The sequence below is a fragment of the Condylostylus longicornis genome, unplaced genomic scaffold, assembly GCF_029603195.1.
Source record: "Condylostylus longicornis isolate FDR11 unplaced genomic scaffold, ASM2960319v2 ptg000028l, whole genome shotgun sequence".
Taxonomy (NCBI): Eukaryota; Metazoa; Arthropoda; class Insecta; order Diptera; family Dolichopodidae; genus Condylostylus; species Condylostylus longicornis.
The window spans coordinates 98,379-122,367 of record NW_026577997.1 but is presented as its reverse complement, the minus strand read 5'-3'; the positions used below and the strand labels follow the sequence as shown (position 1 = coordinate 122,367).

At 27.0% G+C, this 23,989-nt stretch overlaps 2 protein-coding genes across 4 annotated transcripts; both read left to right on the top strand.

Moving 5' to 3' along the window:
- The first annotated feature begins 6,730 nt into the window (after positions 1-6,730).
- Positions 6,731-18,990, top strand: LOC129607708 (PDF receptor). 3 transcript variants are annotated; one of them, XM_055518870.1, is made up of 13 exons: positions 6,731-6,894; positions 10,656-10,748; positions 10,802-10,996; positions 14,235-14,339; positions 14,404-14,751; positions 16,153-16,257; positions 16,348-16,508; positions 16,570-16,827; positions 16,886-17,003; positions 17,066-17,238; positions 17,294-17,560; positions 18,472-18,605; positions 18,675-18,990. In XM_055518870.1, exons 2-13 carry the CDS (start codon positions 10,682-10,684, stop codon positions 18,823-18,825), a joined length of 2,082 nt encoding a protein of 693 aa, XP_055374845.1. In that variant the 5' UTR covers positions 6,731-6,894; positions 10,656-10,681; the 3' UTR covers positions 18,826-18,990. The 3 variants fall into 3 exon arrangements, with proteins under 3 accessions (XP_055374845.1, XP_055374844.1, XP_055374847.1); XM_055518869.1 differs by having other exon boundaries at positions 6,731-7,334; XM_055518872.1 differs by lacking the exon at positions 17,294-17,560 and having other exon boundaries at positions 6,731-7,334; positions 17,066-17,145.
- Positions 18,991-21,737: 2,747 nt separating this feature from the next.
- Positions 21,738-23,359, top strand: LOC129607709 (NADH dehydrogenase [ubiquinone] 1 alpha subcomplex subunit 7-like). The gene is made up of 3 exons (XM_055518873.1): positions 21,738-21,902; positions 22,934-23,061; positions 23,119-23,359. The coding sequence occupies exons 1-3, from the start codon at positions 21,846-21,848 to the stop codon at positions 23,234-23,236; spliced, it is 303 nt and encodes a 100-aa protein (XP_055374848.1). The 5' UTR covers positions 21,738-21,845; the 3' UTR covers positions 23,237-23,359.
- The last annotated feature ends 630 nt before the right edge of the window (positions 23,360-23,989 follow it).

Genomic DNA, 23,989 nt, shown 5'->3' with positions numbered 1-23,989 from the left:
TTAAAAATAATTTTTGATCAAAAAATACCTTTACGAGAGAGTACTTGTTATTTTTTATTAATTTAACTGAGCTAAAATTTATTTTGGTATCGTGAAGGGACTCAATATGTGTTATGCTTGCTGACATACATAAATAAACATTTCTTATGTAATAAAAGTGGTTATTGACACTTTTGCTTTGACATTTACAATATTTCTGCTAATGATAGTTTGATAAAAATATCATGTTAATATTAACAATCATTAAAAATTCTAGAAAATTTTTCCACTGACTAAACATAAAATGATTTAAAGAGATATGATTAGATCAGAGGATCAAAAATGCATACAATTTTTGTTGTGGGCTTGGTGCATCTAATCTGAGTGGCTTGATTCCTAACGTACAGAGATTTTAAAAAAATTTCAACATGTCTAACTTTTTTCTCCTAAAAAATTTTAATTTTTTTCACTTTTGATTACGAAACTCATATATAAATTTCAAATATGAGTTTATTTTGCTGTGTCATGGATGAATCAACTTTTGGTACATCTCAGGTTATGTGCTTAGCACATCAGATATTTTTACTTTTTTTTTTTACTTGCATTCAGTGCTCGAAATGAGGCGGGATGGAGTGGGATGCCTTCCCAGTACTTTTAAATAATTGGAAATCCATCCCACTATACTTAATAGGAGAAACATATTTTTTAAAATTTAAGAAAATTTTCTAATGAACTTTAAATATTTTTTTAACAGAAAATTAAATATATGTAATTTTAAATAAGACCAATTTCAAATAGTAATGTATAATTTTTTTCTATTAATGAAATTTTCGTTACTACATAGTAGTCTATGCATTTCTTTGGTAATAATTTGCGAAGTTTTTGATTCAATTTTTAGTTGATTTAATTTTGAATATAAAAATATTCTCGTTAGTTTACTTCCAAAGTTTGGTAAATTTTGTTTAGTTATTTTTTTAAAAAATAACTAAAATAATACTTTTTTTTTTTTTTATATTTTTTTTTTTACCATCCCACTGCTTTGAGTATCCCACTTCGACCACTGCTTGCATTTCGTTATGTGCTGAACACATAAGATTTCCTCACTTTTCTTTCTCACGGCAATTTTATGTGAAACTTTAAACTTCAAAAACTCAAAGAATTTTTTCTCATTACTTAAGCTTTAATTCGACCACCAAATGTTTAAAAATCTGATCCGGCAGATATTGCAAAAAAAATCTTTTGAATTTCGAGATTTGCAAATAACGTGCAGGGCACTTTTTCATGTGTATGAATAGCATTATTTAATGTCATGAGGCTCTTGAGATATAAAGGTTTTTTTTTTTTATAAAATATGAAAAGAACCCTATAAGTATAATTATTATAAGCTTGTGTTCTTTATGACGACTGCTAACCTAACCAAACTTAACCCACTCGATATGTGTAATAACAATAATAATAAAACAAAGCTCCATATTATAACAATGTCTAGTTTACTTTAAGGGTTATTATGGATATAAATAAGTAATATAGCAGAACAACTTAAGCGACTCACGTTTTGAATCCACTAAATGATATAACAGCTTTGTATTATCTTGTCTATTAAAATAAATTAGGATGCTAAAAGTATTAGATCAATCGAAATAGAAAAAACTAGGAAACTTACAACAATTATAAGAAAATTCGTTTTAATACTAAAAGGCACAGATGCAACCCAGCACAAAAGATGAAACTACCTTTTTCTTCTGATTTTTAATTTGTAAATGGTGCAAACCAGGATAAATACATGAATGTAGGTATCAAATATTTATGGTTTTCTTTTATTTTAACAAAAAATCTAGAAAGTTTTGTGTGTAAGCGTCCAAAACGATGCAATATGGCTCTTTTTACCAGGCTTTTTTTTAGATTTTGTCAACGACTCTAAAAAATTCAAATGAAATATATGTTGTACATACATACATATGTAATATATTACTACATTATAATAAATTTAATTACGTTATAATTGCTAGGTATCAGAGACGTACAATAACCTGTCGATAGCTTAGTCGTATATACATATTTCACGTGGAAAAAAAATGAAAGTAGCATAAAGAGAGTGTCAAAGTGAATTTGACAAGTAAAAATGTTGTTTTTTTCGAGCTGCCATCTCTGAAAAATCTTAAAATGAGGGAAAAAAGTTATGGAAAATTGAAAAAAAATCGATTTAATATAAATATTTATTTTTAATTATATGTATTATTTAATTCTGCATAATAAATTGTATAAACTAAAATAGTAAAGTTTTTATTACGGCCACACTCTTTTCACTTAAAAAAGTAAAGAAAACAAATCACTTTTTCATTTACGAATATTTTTTGTTGTTGCTGCACTTGGGCCACCGAAAATTCTATTTTTATTTAAAAAACAGTTATTTTTTAAAGCAACGCCACGAGATATTTTTTTTTCGGAAACCAAAATTATTTTTTTTTAAATTTTGGCAAATTTTTTTAAAATTCAAATGTTTGTTAAATTACTTAACGGATAAAATAAAAAACATCAGTTCTAATAAAACTTCAACAATTTTGCTTATGCATTTTATATAAAATTTTACACAAAAAATCAACGGCTGGAAAAATATTATTCCTTTTTGGTTTACAATGGCAACAACTTTTTATATTGCAGCATATAAATGATATTCTATGCTGGCTTCAATAATTTTCTGCTAATCTCTGTCCATAGTAGGTACATATGTGTATAACTTTGTTCATTATACAGAAAAAGAATTATTGTAGAATGTGTTCTCAAAGAATTACAAAAAGTTTTGAAAAATAAAACTCATAAAAAATAATTCTTTGATGTAGTGTTTTCTATATAATATGTATGTACATGTGAATGTATGCGATTTGTCTTTTTTTATTTGATTTTCGACCTGAAATTTAAAAAAGTAAACTTTATTTCTACATATGTATGTATGTATGTATTTATAACTTTTACAACTAATTTAAATTACTGAATAATCTCAAATGTATTATGATCCATCCAAGCAATCTTTTTTAAACTAGTTTCGCACGGGATGTAAATTAGGTATTAATTTATGCTTTTTATTATATAATGAAACTTGAAAGGTGTGAAAAAATCAAATATATATTTAATTAACAGAAACAGAGATCGAAAAATTTTGACTGCTGTCAAATAAGATTCAGATGTCAAAATAGTGTATAGGTTTATAGAAAAGAAAAATGGTGTTTACGTTGATATTTATAGTCGTATCCTCACATGAAAAACGCATGAACAAAGAAAATTTTTTTTTGTTTTTTTAAAGTTGTGAAAATATAAGAATGTACTAAAAAACTACGTTATTTTCTTTATATGATTATAGCAATTTTACATGAACATCTCAACGGATTATCTTCTACCCTAAATTCACTTCTATGCTCATTTTTCCTATTTACATTCCATTTTAAACCCACGCTCCCAGAGTCATCTATTGTAACCTTTATGATTTCACCTTACGGTAATTTTATTCAACAAATGCAAATCCTTACATTTGTTAGGCATGTGGTAAAATGTGTTGAAATTGGCAAAGTTGAAAATTTTGTAGATTTTTAATTTTAAAATTTCGAAAGAGCTTTTAAAAATTATTTAATATTAGAATGCAAAACGTAAAGCTCTCTATATTCGTAACATAAAAGCCGATTTTTATTAATTTAACAATTAGGGTAAACTTTAATAAGTATTATAATATATACTTATTATAGCTTTCTTACAAAAACTTACTAAAGTAGGTACACAAAGTAAAATGCAATGATTGGTTACATTAAATTTTTATCTATTACGAGTTCAACCATTCCAATTTTTTTTCCATAGAATATCCTTAAATATAAGGAAAGAAATTATTTAAAACCATTTAAAACCATTGTTTTCTCGTTCTTTGTTTTTTGTACTTGAACATTAGACAAAAAATTAAATTGACTTGATGTCCGTTATATTTATATAATATATACGCAATTCCTTTTTCTATTATGTAAATACATATATTATACAACGTATACACAACAGCATTTCCATAAATAATTATTACACAAAAAAGTATGATAAGTCAAACGTACACACGTTTCTATGAACAAAAGAAATAATTCGTATAAAAGATATCTACCAATTTAATAATCTCTTACTCACTTTATTCCCTTTCCTATAAGTTTTTTTTCCTTCTTTAAATTAAGTGGATCTGAAACAGTGATGCAACGAATGTTAGATCTGTGAGTTTTTCTTACACTTCAGTCCGAAGTACTTACATACCTTACAAAACTTATATTACACTATAAATTTTTGTTATAAAACTGAAATTTGAAAAATAATTTCGTTGCTTGTTTGAAAAATCACTATTGCTCAACAAAATTCATGTTTTGTGCTAATGCCAATGATTTATGAAACACGAACTTAAATTTTGAAAGCAGGTTATTCCCCTTTGATAGAAAATATTATATACATAGTATTATATTCTTAACTTTTGTGTGTTTTCGAAAAAGAGTGAAACCTTACACTTAACTAAACTAAATAGAGTTTGTAAAAAATTTTAGGTCACATTTTCTAAAATCAGTTATATTAGTTTCTAGTTTCGAAATAATTTTTTTCCTATTTATTTTTCACAAAAGTACTTTTGCTTTTGTAAAAATTTTCTGATTTTTCAAAAGCAAATTGACATAAGCCACATTGTGGCTTAAGCCACAATTCCGAACCCCTCATATATCTTTCGTATAATATTACATATACGATTTTTAAGAATGTAAACCGTAAAAAGTTCTCGAACACTCTTTGTTAGTTACGATATGAACAATATTTTATATATGTACCTACATAAAATTTGATGATCTTCCTTAAATGATTGAAGAATTTCCTATGCGGAAGAGCTAACCGACCGAGTGTGAAAATCATCCTACTTTAAAAAATGTTTTATTGATTTATTGATTTAAATATATGTAGTTCAGTTATGAGTACTTTGTTCGGATTGGTTTAATAATAATCTGAATATCTTAAAACCGTTATTCGTCTGGCTGTAATAAAACATGTACATTTTTTTACAACATTGTATACAATAAATATACCAGACTTTGTTCCGTTTTTGCTCTGTGCATTCTTGCAAAAGCTTTCAGAATTATTTTACGTATCATAAAGATTTTGCTACTCAATAAAATCACGTGTTTAACCCGAATGTTCAAAATTAATATCAAATGTGACTGTTAATGTACATACAGACATAATTATTTCACATTTATCGTTAAATTTTTAATGTCCTTAAATTTTTAGTTTTCATTATATTGTTGTATTATTCTAAGGATTACAACTCGTTTTTAATTAATTATAATAAATAAATAAATATTTATTTATTAATTAATTAAAAACTATTTAATAAAAAAAACTAATTAATTTCATAATACATAAATTTGTAATATACATTATATAAATGAATACAAAATAAATTTTTGAAATATGTATGTGCATTTACACACATATATGTATGTACATGATAAATGTTTATATTGAGTCCCTAAATATTTTTACTAAAATCATTTAAATAAATTTTAATTTTTTGTTAAAATCTATATAGTAACATTAACATTAATTTATTTATTTCCATTTGCTGATTGCAAGGATTGCTTTAGAAATTGAAGAAATTAAACAGTTTGATGTTTGTCAAAATTTATATTTTGAAACTTTGAATGAACTATCTTTAATAAAATAATTCCGTCAAAACAAAAGATGAAGAAATAAAAATCTTTCTCGAGAATTGGGTTATCATGGAATCCATTTTGAAACAATAAGCAAAAAACTAAAAACTAAATTAAAATTTGTTTTGCTTAAACTAAACAAAAGTTATAAAAGTTCTGAAGAATATTTAACTTACATATCTATATGCCTCAAAACCATGTTAGGCAATTCAAAATGTTTAAAAATCTTTCTTCTAAAAAAATCTAAAAATTTTTAAAAATTCTGTTCAAGACCTTTCCAGACCTAGTTCCACAGTCATAAAGAACCGACTTTTCGAAAAGTCATCGAACAAAATTTTAGAGATATTTGAAGCCTTTAGAACCGTATGTCTCATAAGCACATTTGGTTAGTTTTTCTTAAACCCCCATCGCCCGTTCAATGAGAGGATAAACCGAAACTGCATATTCGTAATACCGAGCAACGTACAGTAAAACGAAACTGAATAATTTGAACTCTAGTTATATCCATTCCGAGGGATGCAAGAAAATAACATAAAATTATAAGCACACCATGTGAAATTTAGTAAGTATACTGAAGCAAATCATTAAAAATTAAAAAAAAAAAAGAAATTTCCAATTGAATCATTGAATTTTCTATAAACTTTCAATCATATCACGTTTATCAGCTTTGCTTTTTAGATATAAATATAGTTCAAACAAAAATGTAGATTTCATAAAGCTTAATGTTTTTAACTTTGAAGATAATTTTTTCCCTCAAAATAGATATCCTTTTTATACTACGCTTCTATACAAATATTCGCGAATAAAAGAAATGGAGCACAGCTACCTACGTTGTTTTTCATAGAAAAGCTTTGTATTGATAAAAACAAAATAGTTCTAAAATAAAACTGCTTCATTTTCTTTCAAAAAATTCAATAAGCTAAAATATGTGCTTTTTCAGTATACAAAATAACTTGCATCTTTCTTTTACATGTTCAGTTCTTACGAAACTTTCAATCTTCTAAGTTGAAACGGAAGAAGCTACACTATTTAAGTTTTTTAATTAAGATTCAATTCTTCTTTAATTTAATTTATTTATAAAATTTGTATTACTTATATGAAAACGTAATGTCAAATTAATTACAGTTTAAAAAGTGTAAACAAGTGAAAATAATTAAAAATCTCAAAATAACAGATTTATCTAATTGATTTGCAATACAAACACAGAGTACGTAATCATCTACCAATAAATTATAATGTACACATCCTCGTGTCTATAATAATATATTTCAGTTAAAATATACGCACATAACTTAAACTGAAATGGTTTAAGTTATACTAATGTCTAAAATCTTATTTGAGAAGCTTGAGTCATATAACAAAAATTTATTTCTATAAATTAATAATTATAAAATAATCAATAATATATCATTAAAAAAATAAAGTTAATCAGTTAAAGGTATTACAACAAATTACGATTTGCCTAAAATTTATAAGAATTTTAATAGACGATACAGCAATTTATTGTTGAAGTATTAATTTTAAAAATAGATCAAGAGGTACACTTTATCGCCGCATAAAATAAATGCATATATTTTCAGTAAAAACAATATACATACGTACATTTATATAAATTCCAATAAAATATTTGAAGAACACAATAAAAAGGTAATTGAAACTTTTCTTGTAATCATGAGTTGTTACGAGTATAACTAAAATTATGGAATCAAATAATCACATTTACTTACGACATAAGTTATTATATTTTCTTGGGATGTGAAATTAAATATGGATGTATTGCGCATTTAATGGTATCATCTAGTTATGTAGTGAAGATTAGAAAACAGTTGAAATATACAATAATTTTTTACTAATTACTGTGGTTTCAGATTTTATATACATTTTTATAAATTACAGAATTCTTTAATCATACAGAAAAATGTTAGTTTTGTTTGTACTTAATTTACTAATTGAAGTAATTTCAAATTAATTTTTTTTTTAATTTTTTTATATGATTATTTAAAAAAACTTTTATGTCCATAACATGCAATTTTTTTTGTCAGTTAAGAATGTACTTATGTAGTTATTATGCGAACTGTGCTTAAGATGTTGTGTTTAAATTTAATGTTTAGAGTTCTTATACGAGTTCCAGTAAACTAAAATTAATTAAACAAAAAAAATAAAATTATTAATTTACAAGCCAATTAAATAAAAAAAAGACTCCGCTTATTAACATTTGTAAATATACAATATGTATTATATTTTTGAGAAAGAGAATCATAAACAATTTAAAAAGAATTTAGTGTGGAGGCCAAATTTTTTTTTTTGAAAAATTTTGTACAAATTTGCAAAATGCACGTCAATTAAATTACATAAAATTGTTTAACAAAATTTAACAAACGTTATCATACTATTTAAATAAGTGTATATAAAATAAATAATAATATTTTTTGTCGGCATGACATGTAAAGATCTACATATTTGTATACAAAATTTCAGCTTTTATTCTTAAAGGGTGTAAAAGTTTTGTAAACAGGCACGAAGAGACAGTCAACGGACCGAAACTAATAAGCAATTTTTTATATTTTTTTTGAAAAGTGCTAAATACTGCGAAAACAGTTTTCTAGATTCACGAAACTCATACAAGTACTTATCGCACATGTAGTTATTATTATAAATTATTAATAAATCGTAAGATGCGGTATACATAGGTACTTGTGAGTACTAAATATTTAAATAATGTCTCTATCGAGCAGAATAGCTAAAATAGCATACTATGATGTTATTATAAAAAATGGACAAATCGTCGAAATGCCTGATACCTTTGAGCACTAAATATTTAAATAACATCTCTATCAAACTATGCAATAATAGTATGATAGAGGTAGTAATATAAGGTTGCTATGGCAATAATGACAATCTAGTCATGTATTCAATCATTGAATATCTCACCAAATATAATTTATTATGTCAATAAGTGAGGTCGAACTAACAATTGATGACTATGACACTACTGTTTTTTTTTTAAATATAAAAATATTTTGTATACAAATTTAATATACCTCCGAATATGTTGTTATAGCTACGAATTTGATCTAAAAGTTCTCAGATTTCAACGTAATTAACTAAACAAAATGCGTATGTGTGTATTAATATAATAATATGTTTAAGTTTTGTTTACTCTAAGCAGAGCAATAAATTTAAAAAATTTTTAGTATTTCATATTTATTTCAATGAAAAAAATACTATGTACAACAAAAGTACATTTGTAAATGTTAAATTGCCTATATTTTGTACCTACAGCTACTATCACTTATATATTTAGATACATACATACATATGTTTTGTTTTACATACATGTTTTACATACATACATACATGTGTTTTTATATCATGTATAGACATGGATACATACGTTCTAATTTTAGTTTGTATATTTTTTTAAAACACAAAGGAGTAAAACCGTTTCTAAAATTAAAAATTATTTACAAAAAAAAAACAACAGTATAGGAAAATATTTAGCAGTCGATTTCGCAAATATTTTTTAAAAATGTAGAGAAGGCTTTGAGAAAAGCTGTTCAAATTTTTCTACAAAATATGTATAATGTTATTTAACATACGTATATGTATGTATGCGCACATATAAAAATGAACGTAAAATCTAGGTGACACGGCTTGTAATAATGTAAATTAAACATAAAAATTATACATAGACAAACAATATTTCCAATAAAAAAGGAAAATTGACCTATCATTTATGATTTTATGATAATTAAATAATAATTATGAAAACTACATTTACTGATCATGCACGTTATGCAGGTGCTAGAGCAGAATGCCAAGGTGTATATAGCCAAAACGACGGAGCACAAAGATTTTTGTATTTTTTTTCCAAAAATTAAATTCGGGACTAAAAAGTTCCTGTTGAGATATTTGGATCTCTAATATTGTATTAACGTCAACTGTCATTCACTAAATTCTTAACAAAATTTATTTAAACTTGATAATATAACGTCTTATATCACCTTATACATATAACGTATATGTTTCATCAAAAGTTGAAAATGTGAACAAGTTATGTATAATGTATTACGCATGTCGAGCTTCGGCGAAAATGCACTTCTCAATGGTAGGGAAACGTAAATAAACTATTTTTAGATAAATTTCTGGCGGTCTGTTTGTGAGTCTGTCCGTGTAGATTAGTATCTCAAGTTTGTCCGAACCAATTTGCAAGAAAATTTATTTCTAAACTTATTTCGAGGATGAAACGATTTGATGAATTGTTTTGGTACATGATAGGTTTAAACGGGTCGATTTTAACATGAAATGAACAATGAATTTAAAAGGTTTTTAGGAATGTCAGGACTAAAACAAAAGTTTCACTATTGGCCGACAATTTTAATCATATCTAAGGAACTAATTGAGGAAATTTACAACGTTTTTGCTAAACTAGACAATCCATCTTGCAACCGGTTGCTGACCACATCAGATTTTTTTAATAATTTTGATATTATCATTGTAATAATACATTTTTTTTATATAAAATTATATTTTGAAATTAAAATCAAAGCAGATTTGAACTTCGGATCATCCACTTAAAACGCGGAATCTGAGCACTTAGTCTGACAAATGACCACCAAGCTTAATTGAATTTGATTTTAATCATATTGATTTATTAATACAAACTGATAGAAAATTTAAGATTACAATATTTAAAATTAAACATATATATAAGTAACAAAAACGTGTACACTCCGAAAAGGTATTAAAGAGTTTACAACTTTTGTTCCGGCACTTTTTTGAAATTTTTTCTCCAGGCACAAGATTGAAACCTTAAAGTAACAAACTGTAAAATATTAGATTTGGAGGTGCGGATAAAATGTGATGTCTTAAATTAAAAGATATTCGAGAAATAATCTCATATTGCCAATTATAACACCTTTTTTAACTACAATAGTATTTTTTCGATAACTAATAAACTTTTTTCAGGAGCAACTAATTCTATTTCAACGATAATGGGCATAATGTGGAAAAATATTTTTTTATTGCTTTTGATAAAATCTGCCATCGCAGGAACTTTAGGTATAACTCTCATTTAATATAAAAAATAACACAACAATTACATATAATTTTAGAAGTTCTCAATTCAATTGAAATTCAAATCGAACACAACATAAAGGATAAACCTATTTTAAATACAAGTGAAATAATTACAAGCGACTTAACCGAACCTTTTATATATTATGTAGACCCGTCCTCTTTCGCAGATGTATACGATGAAGAGAGTTGTATGATTTTCAGCCATAATAAATCTTTTGTCCAAAATGAATGTAAGCACATTTTTAATATTCACGTGAATTGCATACCAAACCGTGGATGCGTAATCGTATTTTCAAAGATCAAAGAAAAATTTTTTTTGTTTCTTATAAACATTGAAATCGTTAACTATTAATCGTAAATGCGCTTAAAAGGTTAAAAATTAACGCAAATCTATATTTTATGTATGTATATATACATAATATGTAAATATATTTATATAAAATGAACAAAATATAGTTCTTACATATTTATGTGTACACGCTCTATAAGTACATATATAAACATTGTAAACAAGTACTGTTTACTTATACGACAAAATCTAAGATTAAATCCACAATAAAGTCTGATGATTGTTTACATATCGAACTGAAATTATCTCAGACTTACGTCACAATGCAACAATTTTTTATGAAAATTATAACTTTGACAAAAATCAGCTGATCGCACAAATTATATATATAAAGAACTTTTTAAAATTAGTCGCTTGTTTGTTACAATCACTTTTTGTAAGAATATTCAAAAAAAACTTTTAGCCTTTACCATGAAATACTTTGTTTTTATTGGCCATTCGAAATTAATTTTTTACTTTTTAGTACATTTGATACAAGGGTTGTTTTTTAAAAAGTTTTTTTTTTATATTATTTTGTTTTATGTTTTTTAGTATTTGTGATTTTATGTATCTTAATTTTATATGACTCGTATTATGTATATTTATACTTAATTTCTTTGCAAAGATATTAATAGTTGCATTTCCTCTAAAAGAGGTAAACCAACAGTGCCTTCTTGCATTTTGCAAAAAGTTTTGTACCTAATGAAAACATATTTACTCAATTTATTTCGGTAAAAGTATGTAATTTAAACTTAAATGTTTTACTAAAGAATTTTTGTTAAACCTCCATATTGCAATATATTTCTGAGTATTTTATATTATATTATCAGTTATAGTTTTGATCGCAGGCTCAACAGAAGTTTTTTGGAAGCTCAACAAACCGAGCCTTCCAATTTCAAGAATGTAGCTGTAATTGATTAACATGGCCAGAAAATGAGTAGTTCGGCGGCTCAACGAACAGAGCTTTCCTCAACCTTGATATTGTAGTATATTCCTAGGCGCAACACTCGACAACATTTCCTAAAATTTCAAGTATGCAACTTTTTAGATTAGCACGGACGAAAAATGAGTTGTCAGACGGCTCATCGAACCGAGCCGTATTCAACCTCCACAGTGAAACCTATTTGTACGCACAAGACTCGACAACTTATCCTAAAATTTGAAGTATTTGGCTTTAATGGATTCAAAGCTATCGGCTTTCGCTAGAGAAAAGTTGAAATGAAAGCTCATCTTCCATACAAGCCACCTGAAAAAAAAAAAACAAAACAAAAATATTGTTTAAAATCGGTTAGAAAATTCCAAACATCCGGTGTGAGTTAATATAAGTATTGCAACAAGTTAATTGTCGCCATTATACTTTTAAAAAATTTGATGAGAAAGTGTAATTTCCATTATTTGCCCTCAAATAAAATCTGATGTCAAACACGGGTTTACATGTACGTCGGCTTTCATCAGACTCAGATTAAATCGTAAATATTGTCGTAAATGTATACAATAACAAGAGAAACAAGGTTTAGCTATACATAAGCATTCGAAAAAATCTTTCATTTCGGAAAGCAGTAATGTTCGTTCAAAAACCTAGTATAAAACGAGAAAATAAAGTTGACATTGTCAACTCTGTGATACCCGTACGAATTTGTCATCCTGTTCGAGAATAAATATGGCATAACTGACTATGGGACAGACTATGACTTTAAGTTGCCGTATTACCATATTAAATTATGCAAAATTTCAGTACTGTTTTTTCTCAAAATACCGTGTGTGCAAACTACTATTGAAGTTGTACTGCAGCTACCAGAAAGAGCCAAGCGATTTTAAGGAATTTTATCAAACACATCGGTCCTACTAATATATTCTTTTGTGTGAAATTTCAATACTACTCGTATAGCTTCTACAGTTTCTGAGATATAGCCAAATAACTTTTGAAGTTGTATGGCAGCTACCAGAGGGAGCCCATCTATTTCAACGACTTCTATCAGGCACATTAGCTCTACTAATATATTCGTTTGTGTGAAATTTCAAAACCATAGCTTTTATAGTTCCTGAGATATAGCCAAATAACTTTTGAAGTTGTATGGCAGGTACTAGAAGGAGCCAAGTAATTTCAACGACTTTTATCAAACACAGTGGCCCAGCTAATATATTCACTTGTGTGAATTTTTAATACTACACCTTTAATAGTTCCTGAAATATAGCCAAATAAATTTTGAAGTTGTATGGCAGCTACCCGAATCGGTATCCCGATCATGTCCAATTTAAATAGGGTTGTGATACTTACTACAATTATTTGTGAAAATTTGGTGAATTTAGCTTAATTAGTTTTTGAGTTATAGTTGGGACGGACGGACAGACGGACAGACAAAGCTAAATCAACTCAGAATTCGACGTTGATCAAAAACATATATTTGAGTCTATATCTCAGAGCATTATTTCTTAGCGTTACAAACGGTAAGGAAAATTTAGAATACATACATACGTTCTTACGGGTATAAAAAGAAATATAACGAAACAGATTGTTCACTAAAGTTTTGCGAGAATCAATAATATTAAAAAATATTAAACAAGATACATATATAAACAAATAAAAAATCTTTAATTCATTTTTAAATATTTGTTTTTAAGATCCATTATATCACCAATTTCCATAATAGAAATTAGTAAATACTCGTATGTGGAAAAAAATTATTTTCACTTTTTTAGGTAATGTGCACAGTTGATAAAAATTTGCAAAGAATTTATTGTTTTTTTGCTTCTGATAAATCGTATTAGTAAATTTTATCACCACTTTTGTAAAAAAAACGGTTGCATGTACTTGCATAATTTCGACACAAAATATATGTACGAGCACCGAAAAATTAAATGAAAATAAATATTGTCGAATTAAATGTTTTGCAGATTCACCACTGCTACTTTCTATGTGGTAGTGCATATATTTTTACTGGAAAGATGCTTTAACTTTGTTAGCTAATATTTCCGTCTGTTACTCTCTATTTTTATTAATATGTATACCATTCTGAAAACCAAACTATTTTTTGTTTGATCTTTAAAAAATGACGATCAGTTGCAAGCGCTATGAGAACTACACAAAGGCAACTCTTGAAATTAAATAAATACAGTTTTGATATTTGATATATTTATAGCATATTGTAAATGGATATGGGAAAAGCATTTATGTTGGCCGTCAACCCCTGCTGGTAGTATTATTCGTCAGCAATGTCCAAATTTTTCGGAAACATTGAAAAATTGTAATATAACTAAAATCTAGTCATATAGTCTACATTTTTGACTAAAATTTTTTTAATATTTCAGACTTTGCAGAAAGGATTTGTGGTCTTAATGGAGAGTGGATTGAAAATTCCGAAATACATATTACTCGAAAAAATTATAATAGTTGGGCTAATTTATCAAACTGTTTTAAATTAGAAATTTGGGATTTAAAAAATAGTACACTTGAGGTAACAAAAAAATTCGACTTAATTAAAAACGTAACCCAAGAAACTTTTGGAAATTTTACAACACCTACAAAGGAAACTTCTATGATTACGAATATTGATAACGAATCTGACATTCACTATATTGATCATTTGATTTCTACAAGTATTGATAGCGAATATAAATGTCTATCTAATTACAATGAAACGTCAGTTTATAATGCAAGTAAATATTTTTGTGATGCGTATAGTTATTTTTACTTTTTTTGGCATAATATGTACGAGTACATATGCATATGTATGTGCTGTATATATACATATGTTATAAACGTATGTATGTGCAAAACAATTATATTGCAATTTTATTTATTTTTTATTTTTCAGTAAAATAAAATAATTTCAGATTATAAAGATCCCAGTTTTAGCGTAGATAGAGACCATACGTACAAATGATCCCTTTATCCGAATGTATAATATAGATTGTTAAATTACAATTACCGTTAATAAAGAAGCATGAGTAAGACAAGAATATTCATTTTTCCTACATATTACCGCTTCTTTTACAAATATACGAAGAAATAGAATGCACTACTTTATATGGACTTAAAAAAATAGAAGAGACCTTAAAAATAAAAAAAAATCATTGAAATTTTTTGTTGGCTGTTCTTTTTTATAAGATCATATAAAACTCCCGTCCAAAGTTTGCACATTTCTTTTTAGATTTGCAGAAAAATTCTAATATGTATGGAAAAAAGATCTGTTCTTGTAACACAATCTTTCTTTTTCTTTATTTATGCTGTTACAATTAAGGTAAAAGGCATTTTTGCCGCTGTATATCAATATGCAAGCAGAAGAGTAAAAAATCCTTCCTTTCTCTGACATAACAAAAAAAAACTTACAATCTCCCAATCGACCTTATATCTAATGGTTTTTGATCAATTTCCAGCAAAAAATTGTCTGGGGGGGCGGGCTTTTTGATATACTGGTGTTCGAGCTACAGCCTGTTGAAAAAAGATACCTGCATATAAATAAACGCCTGTAAGTTTGGAACCATGCGACATAGAACAACGGGAGCTTGTTTTGCAGGCGATTGATTGCTTTTCACTTCTTATATTACAAGCAATTTGAACTGAGCTATAGTTTTGAAAATTATGTCAAAGATAGTTTCAAAGTCAGAATTTTTGTTTTTTGAAATATTGTTTAAAAACTCCAAATTTGTATTTTTTTTCGATGCGCTACAATGAGAGCTAGGACTTACCCATATAACATTTTCCTCTATCTCTCATAGTTTCGCCAGTAAAGTGTGTTAAAGAATAGTGTAATTAAATGTGTTTAAAAACATGCGAAAAATTCATAGTTCATACATTTCATACAAATATGACATCCACCAAATGTTTTTAGTTTAGTATGTATAATAAGAAATTTGTATGTAATGTATGAACTAGGCATTTTTCGCATGTTTTTTAAACACATTTAACGCGTTTTACTGTCAAAGCTATGAGAGATAGGTGAAAATATTATATGGATTAACTTTTAGATCTCATTGTAGCGCATCGAAAAAAAATGGTTTGAATATGCAAGTACACTTACAAATTTTTAAACTATAATTAATTTTTTACATATAAAGTTTATTGTAATTGGACATGGGATAAATACTTGTGTTGGCCCTTAACACCTGCGGGAACTATAGTACGTCAAAAATGTCCAAGTTTAATAGGTGTAATCAAAGATCGTGAGTATAGAAAAATATGCAATTTCAAAGTTACTTCATAATATCAACATACTAGTGATATATACTAATTATTTTGATTATTAACTTCAGATTACGCAGAAAGAGCGTGTGGCTATAATGGCAGATGGATTGGCAAATTCGAATCACAGACATCGTTAAACAATTCAAATGGTTGGACAAATTTTTCAAATTGCTTCAGGGGAGAAGTCTGGGATCTAATAGAAAAATGTAATACAGGCGGTAATTGTGATGTAAGAAAACTAAAGTTACTCTATGTTGACACTAAAAAGTAATGATTTTGTATTTTTTTAGGAAAAGTATGAAATTGCTAAACGTACAAGAATTTTAGAAACAACTGGATTAATATTGTCTTTTTTTACACTTTTGCTGTCTTTAATAATATTTTTTAATTTTCAAAGTTTACGGAATTCCAGAACAAAAATTCACAAAAACTTATTTATTGCTATGGAAATTCAAGTGATAATTCGTTTAATTATTTATTTTGACCAAAAAATAACAAGACAAAATGTTGATGCATCTCAATTATCATCAAGTGGAATCGAAAACACTGTACAATAGTTAAAAAATTTATAATAATATTATTGATGTTAAACATTTTTTTTAACAGCCGTACTTATGCGAATTCTTGTATTTCCTTTTGGAATATGCTAGAACGGCTATGTTCATGTGGATGTTAATTGAAGGAATTTATTTACACAGTGGTGTTACATGGATAACAGGAACAAGTACAAGTGTTTAAAAATTCATATTTTTTATATATAAACTTTTTGTATATAAACTTTTTTAGGAAGATTTCCATATATCGCTTATGCAATTATAGGTTGGGGAGCACCGTTATTAATGACTGCGGTTTGGGAATTTTTTACGGTAAAATATCATAAAGGCGAAAAATGTTTGTTCAATTACAATTTGACCCCATATTATTTAATATTGGAAGGTCCACGCCATGCTGTCATTTTGGTAACATAATTCCATAAATACACCCAAAACCTTATAATAAAAAAAAATTGTTTAGTTAAATCTTATTTTTTTGTTAAACATTATAAGAGTGTTAGTTATGAAACTAAGGCAAAGCCACAGTAGCGATCTGGATCAAGTTAGAAAAGCAGTTCGTGCAGCAATTGTATTACTACCACTTCTAGGAATAGCTCATATACTATTTTATTTTGAGCCAACCGACAAAAGTGTCCTTATATTTGCTATTTGGTCATATACAGCGCATTTTCTTCGTTCCTTTCAAGGCTTCTTCATAGCACTAATATATTGTTTCATGAATGGTGAAGTAAGAAAACTATATACATACATAAATACATACATATTCAAATGGTCCGGAAGTGGCGTTAAAAAAAATTATTGAAGTTGATAATTAACATTTTTTTGAAAAATTTAGTTTATTTAGCTGTTTAGTAACTATTAAACGAAAAAGGTACATCTAACATCAAGTGTTGACATTACCTGCTGTCATTGACGTTTGTGAGGCACAATCTTTTTAATCTGATTTTCTTTAAACCTCTAAAACGTACCTAGAACTCTGGGTTTTCCCCTCCCTACACAAGGGACATTTTTTAATAAGAAAAAACATCAACTAATCAGCCCTAGAGAACTTTAACACCAATTCCAGATCACGACCTGTATATTGTTGATACATATAATGAAATCAATAGTGTATGGATAAAATAACACATGAGCAAAATTACATACAGTAATTACAAAGTTCGTAGGAAATTTTTGCATAAAACAAAAATTGTTTTCTATTTAAATTTTTGCACAAAATTCATAAGTCAAAAATACATTATGTGCATATACGGCCAAAATATTTAATGGAAAAATATTAAACATAATACATACATACATACATATGTACATATGTATTAAAAAGTTAAAATTATTTAGGTTAAAAACTTTTAAAGGCAACAACTGCTTATTTAAGCTTATAACTATCTATTGTATTTTCAAAACTAAAAATATTCTGTATAAATCTTCTTACGTTGTGTAAATACTTCGATTTCAATATCACCTTCAAGGAAATTAGAATTATAGATCATCTTCAAGGAAAACATTTTAGGAATGTATAAAAAGTCACCTGTTTTCTGTATTTACATTAATAGTAATTTTGTCTTACATATGTAGTTTTATCCAGACGCCAAGCAGTTTTGTCATAAATGCATAATAAACCACCTTATTTTATTAAAGGTTCGTACTGCTATAGCAAGAAGTTTGATGATTTATATGTCATTAGAAGACAGAAACTGGTTTCAACATCGATCATCTATGTTCTCTGGAACTTACTTTCCGGACACTGAAACTCAAATGGACAATTCCAACAAGTATACACGAATAAATAATTTGAAATCTTATATATACTTATGTTTATATTTATAATTCTTCTAAAATAGAAAAAGCTCTTCTCCAAGGTCTAGATCCAATAGAAAACATAGCAATCAAAAGAAGTGGATATTCTGCAATTGTTTTTCAAATCGAACTTTAAACGAACAACAGAGAACTGCAGTTCCTGAGTCAATTATATTTGAACTCTCAGAACATTGACATTTTTCCAATAATAGTGATTAAAATTCATAAATTATGTGTATATGTACATATGTAGATATTTATTTACAAGTACTTATAAACTTTTATTTTTTATTGTATAGGAAAAAACAATACATATGCATACATGTGTGCATATACATACATATATATTTGTAACGATAATTTTTGTCTCTCACAATAATGCAAAATTTCCCCCACATGCGACGTTTATTTTACTATTCTCCTACACTCGGTCTGCACGCGTCTCAAGCAAAATGTAAAAAAAAACACCTCGCACTACTGTGTACCGTTAAAGATTAACGACCTCTTTCAAAAATAAACTACGCCCCGATCAAGTGTAGGAGAGTCGTTAAAACTAGCCCAGAATATCTTCCACAAAAATATGTACGTGTTCTATTGTATGAAGTCTGAAAAATTTTCAGGATATGTACATAATTTGAACATATTACATACATACATATAACAAGTTACAACAAAAAGTGTTGTCGTATAAACTTTTGCAATATTTATTTAAGAACTAAAGCCCAATCTAATAAGGAAATAATAATATTAAAGCTCCGATATACAATCTTATAACTTTATTTTAATATTTTGTCACGCTTATAATCAAATTTTATATAAACAATTTTTGAAAAAGAGTAAAATTTTCGTTAATATTTAGAAAATTGGCAAAATACGACTTTTTATGAAAAAAATTGGCCGTGAGATCGAAATGAATTTAAAGAAGAAACGTGGGACATGTTTGGCCCATTTGGGCCAAAGTAACAACTCTACTTTGGGTCCGTATTGCAATCAGTGTTGCCGTCTCAAAAAACAAAAATCGCTAGTTTACATCTTCAGAAATATAAAAATCGCTAGATTATATTATTGGTTATGAAAAACAACACTAATTTTAATTACTTTAAAGCAGAGGTTCACAGACTCTTTAGACCCCCTTGATACTTATTCGACCCCCTTAATTAAATTCATATTTTTTGTAGACCTCTAGCAGATCTTCATGGACCCCTGGGGGTCTATATAGACCATTTTGGGAATCACTGCTCTAAAGAAACAACAAAAACATTAAGAAAAAACACCATTATATAACAAAGGAAAAAGCATAATTTAAAAAAAAAAAAAAACAAATAAAAATTTCAAAGCAAGGTTTCTAGTTAAAAAAGATTAGGATTTCAAATAAAAACATGCAAATGAACATATTAAAAACAAAAGTTATAAAAAATTAGGTACTGTATTTTTATCAAAAAAACCAAAATTATCAATTTTTTTTTCTTTTTTATTATTTTATGTTTAATTTCTTAAGAAAAGTTGCTAGAATGCGTGAGTAATTTCATAGAAAATATGCTTTTCTCTTTTTATCACCTAAAAATTACTCTACAGGAGGAAAGTAACTCCAACGGTATCAACGATTTTAGTTAGGCATTACGTAAGCAAATGTATATGTTAAAATAGTGTGTTTCAACGAGGCCATATTACCCTCCAGTGGGCCACAGCGTATTTTAAGGGGGCCACAGATGAAAAAGTAAAATTAGGGAACCACGACGATTTTAACTTTCTTATTACTTTTAATATTTTTAAGATAAACTTAAGAAAACAGGTATGTATGTCAATTTAAATGAAAAGAAAATAATATTTTCATGAAAATTAATATTTGTAAATGGAAATGGATTATGTTGCGTTAACAACTTACGAAACAAAATTATAGCCATTATAGTTTGCTCTGATCTTCTTACTTTAGTTATGTATTTATTTTTATAGAAATCGTATCAGACATTGCTATAAAAGCGAGTCAAAAATGCTTTCAGAAAAAGTAAACTTAAAATCAACCGTGTGAACTTTTTTAAAGATATTTTGATTAGTTCTGGGCTCCATCGAAAGTTCGAATATTGAATAGTTTTAACTATCGCATAAATAAATATTAAATATATTTCGGTATCGAATATATCGAATAATATTTGCATTGAATTCAAAGCTCTTTTGTAATAGATAATGTAACGTATGCCAGATATTATATTGATAATGTATAATACACTTTATATTAGAATAAACAAAAATTATATTTTACGTATACACTTATTGAATTTAAAATTACCACGTTTGCTTTTTTTTTAAATTTTGCATTACTCTTTAATTTCTACATTTAATTTAAACTTTTTTTCAACTATATGTTTTCAAAATTTTAAAACTGACTAGGTGTGTAAAAGTAAACTGACTAGGTGATTTATTTTTGCATTTTTGAGTTTTTGTCATTTGTTCACGTTTCATATTTGCCTCTTTTACATGGCAAGTTGCATACTTGACTTTAAATCGTCTCGAAACCCAAGCTGGTTTTTACAATGTTAATTTCAAAGACCAAAAACTAGATTAAAATGACGTTATTATATTTCAAGGCATTATTAACATTTCAAGTCAAGTAAGCAAAATTTTTTTCACGCCTTCTTCAAAACAAATAATGTTTGTGTGGATATGAAATGAGCTTCAAGTAAGCTTAAAACTGCCATCTAAATGGGTTAATATTTAAGCAGTACACGAGTATTAATTTTTCATATCAACATATTTAGGGTAAAACTGTTAGTGTAAAATTCCTTTTAAAAAAGGTGTTACTACATTGTATTTAGTTTCTGAGAGTGTGGTCAATTTTATTTGGCAATTGTTATTCCTTTATGATACTAACATGTTGCTTATATTACCGTGTTTTTTTCACACAATTTTATGTAAAGAAAACTTAAAATATTTAAGTAAAAAAAAAATCTTTTTTAACAAAGAAGAAAAATTAAAAATATTCGATAGACGAGTATCGAACATATTGAATAAATCTTACTCATTCGCATATTTGAAAAGTATAAGTTATTTGTAACAACTCGAATTATTCGATAGTGGATATTTGATAGTTCCCATCACTAATTTTGATTGACAATGTAAATTGAACGAGCCATCATATATAACTCAAGAATTGTATTAAAAAGTTGAAAAAGTTTCACTAAAGCTTATTGCAAAATTAATTATTTTATTTATTCTAAATGGCTAGGCGTGATATAGCATCAGCTTTGCAAAAAGTGCGTGCTTTTCTTTTAGGAGTAAGTAATCGAAACTGTTTTAAAAACTAAGATATACATGTGTGTGCCAACTATAAAAAAAAGTAAATTGTCTTATGCAATTATAATAGATAATATGTGAACATAATTACTGTGCAAAGATTCACATGCTTGTAAATCATATTTGACTATTCTATGAACTTAAGTGCAATTACAAACGCAAAAAATTTAGAGCAATTTTAATTGTTTTTTAAGCTGCTATAGGATATACTTACATTTCTCAACTTAATTTCAGAAGTACTTGTTTATAATTCTGCAATAACTCATGAACTGAATTATGTTTAAGTCCTGCATTTCAGCATTTTTGAAATCAAATATATCCCAAGAATGTACATATGTATATAAGTATTGTTTAATAAATAAGAACCTACATGTTAGTTTGAGTTTTATAAGGCAATAATTTCATGCGATGTCTCGCTTAGAATTAAGTATAAAGCACCCCACATTTCACATGGTTAATATTCGTAATACAAAAAAAAAAGAATTGAATAGGTAGGGTACCCCAGTTTATATTTTAATTTATCTGTGAGTCCAGTCACAGTTTAATTTGAAATGATTTCAGAATTGAAACTCTTTGCTGAATATGACTAAATTACAAACAACATTTAAAATTTTAAATTTTGATCTAGTAAATTTTTATATTTATCTTTATCAACAGTATAGCTAACCTATTCAAAACGTAATGGGGCAGTAAGGATTGCAAAAGAAGCTAAAAGCTTGTGTATTAATTCACACATAAAGTGATGAATAGTGATTCATTATAAACACAAGCAGTATAATGTACCTAACATTAGCAAAACCCTCGCTTTAGGATTTTGCACTAATTAGAAACTCAAAAAAATTTGTACTTTTAATTTCCAAAATTATACGTTTGTCTTCAATCTTAAGATAAGAAAAATACATTTATTTAAAAAAAAGACGATCATACGCTTTAAATCAAAAATTTTAGTTAAAGATTTGGAAAAATTTTTACTTGTTCACTACTTGTAAAATCATATTAAAAACATTTTCAGCGAGAATACACTAATGCTTTAAGATTTGAAGATGGCATAGCAGCCCGTACACAGCCGCCGCCTGAAGTACCCGGGGGACCAGCACATATTTTATCCGCCAATTATTATTGTACACGAGATGTCAGAAGGTATTAGATCAAATTTAAGATCGAAACGTAGGTATCTAACGAAAATCTTACTTTCAGACTTGTTGCTCCGCCTATTAATGTCGCACATATAGCTTTACCTGCACATAAAGAGTCATCGGTTGGTAATACTCATGACATTAATATTTCAACGCCAGGCAAGGTGCACCATTATTAATAAGTATTGGTTCTGCAGAGTTTTCAAAGGTTATCATTAAAATAGTAGCAAAATGATAGTTTACAACTCAATATTTTAGTTAATATAATGAATTCATTAAAAATCTTAAATGAAAAACGAAAATTTTATTTCATTTTAAATTTGAATTTGATTTTAAATTTGATTTTAATTGATATAATTGATGGAGCACATACATTTATGATTTTGTTTTTGAAACTTATCGAAGTAAAAAAACAAAAAATTACCAAAATTAGAAATAAGGCGAATGCACAGAGTTTTAAATATATTTACGTATTGGCATGTAAAATTAGTGAACTGAGATGGGGTACTTAAAAAAAATTTAGTTAAAGGATTTATTCCAGTGATTTTCAAGTATGTATACATTAGATATGAATATGCACGTATTGCATACAATGTATGTATACATTAGATATGAATATGTACGTATTACATACAATGTATGTATACATTAGATATGAATATTTATGTATTACAATTAGCACATATATTTATGAACTCGAATTTAAGACATAAAATTAATACTTATGAACATACATGCATAAATACCTAAAGAATTGAAAGTCGTCAGATTTTTGACTAATGGTCTTTTCCACGGCTGACTAATTAAAATTTGTTCCAATAACCGTCAACTCGCGAGGTATTTTCCGAAAAAAAATATTATGATTTGAAATTACAATTTGGAACATGATTAGTAATCGTGTATCTCGCTTTTTTACTCACTTTTTATTCACT

Bases quoted from the DNA above. Each gene is read 5' to 3' on its own strand.
- LOC129607708 (XM_055518870.1), top strand. From the start codon at position 10,682: ATGGGCATAATGTGGAAAAATATTTTTTTATTGCTTTTGATAAAATCT. The intron at 10,749-10,801 runs GTATAACTCTCA...ATATAATTTTAG, and splicing joins TGCCATCGCAGGAACTTTAG to AAGTTCTCAATTCAATTGAA. The intron at 17,004-17,065 runs GTACAAGTGTTT...AAACTTTTTTAG, and splicing joins TACATGGATAACAGGAACAA to GAAGATTTCCATATATCGCT.
- LOC129607709 (XM_055518873.1), top strand. From the start codon at position 21,846: ATGGCTAGGCGTGATATAGCATCAGCTTTGCAAAAAGTGCGTGCTTTT. The intron at 21,903-22,933 runs GTAAGTAATCGA...AAACATTTTCAG, and splicing joins TGCGTGCTTTTCTTTTAGGA to CGAGAATACACTAATGCTTT. The intron at 23,062-23,118 runs GTATTAGATCAA...TCTTACTTTCAG, and splicing joins TGTACACGAGATGTCAGAAG to ACTTGTTGCTCCGCCTATTA.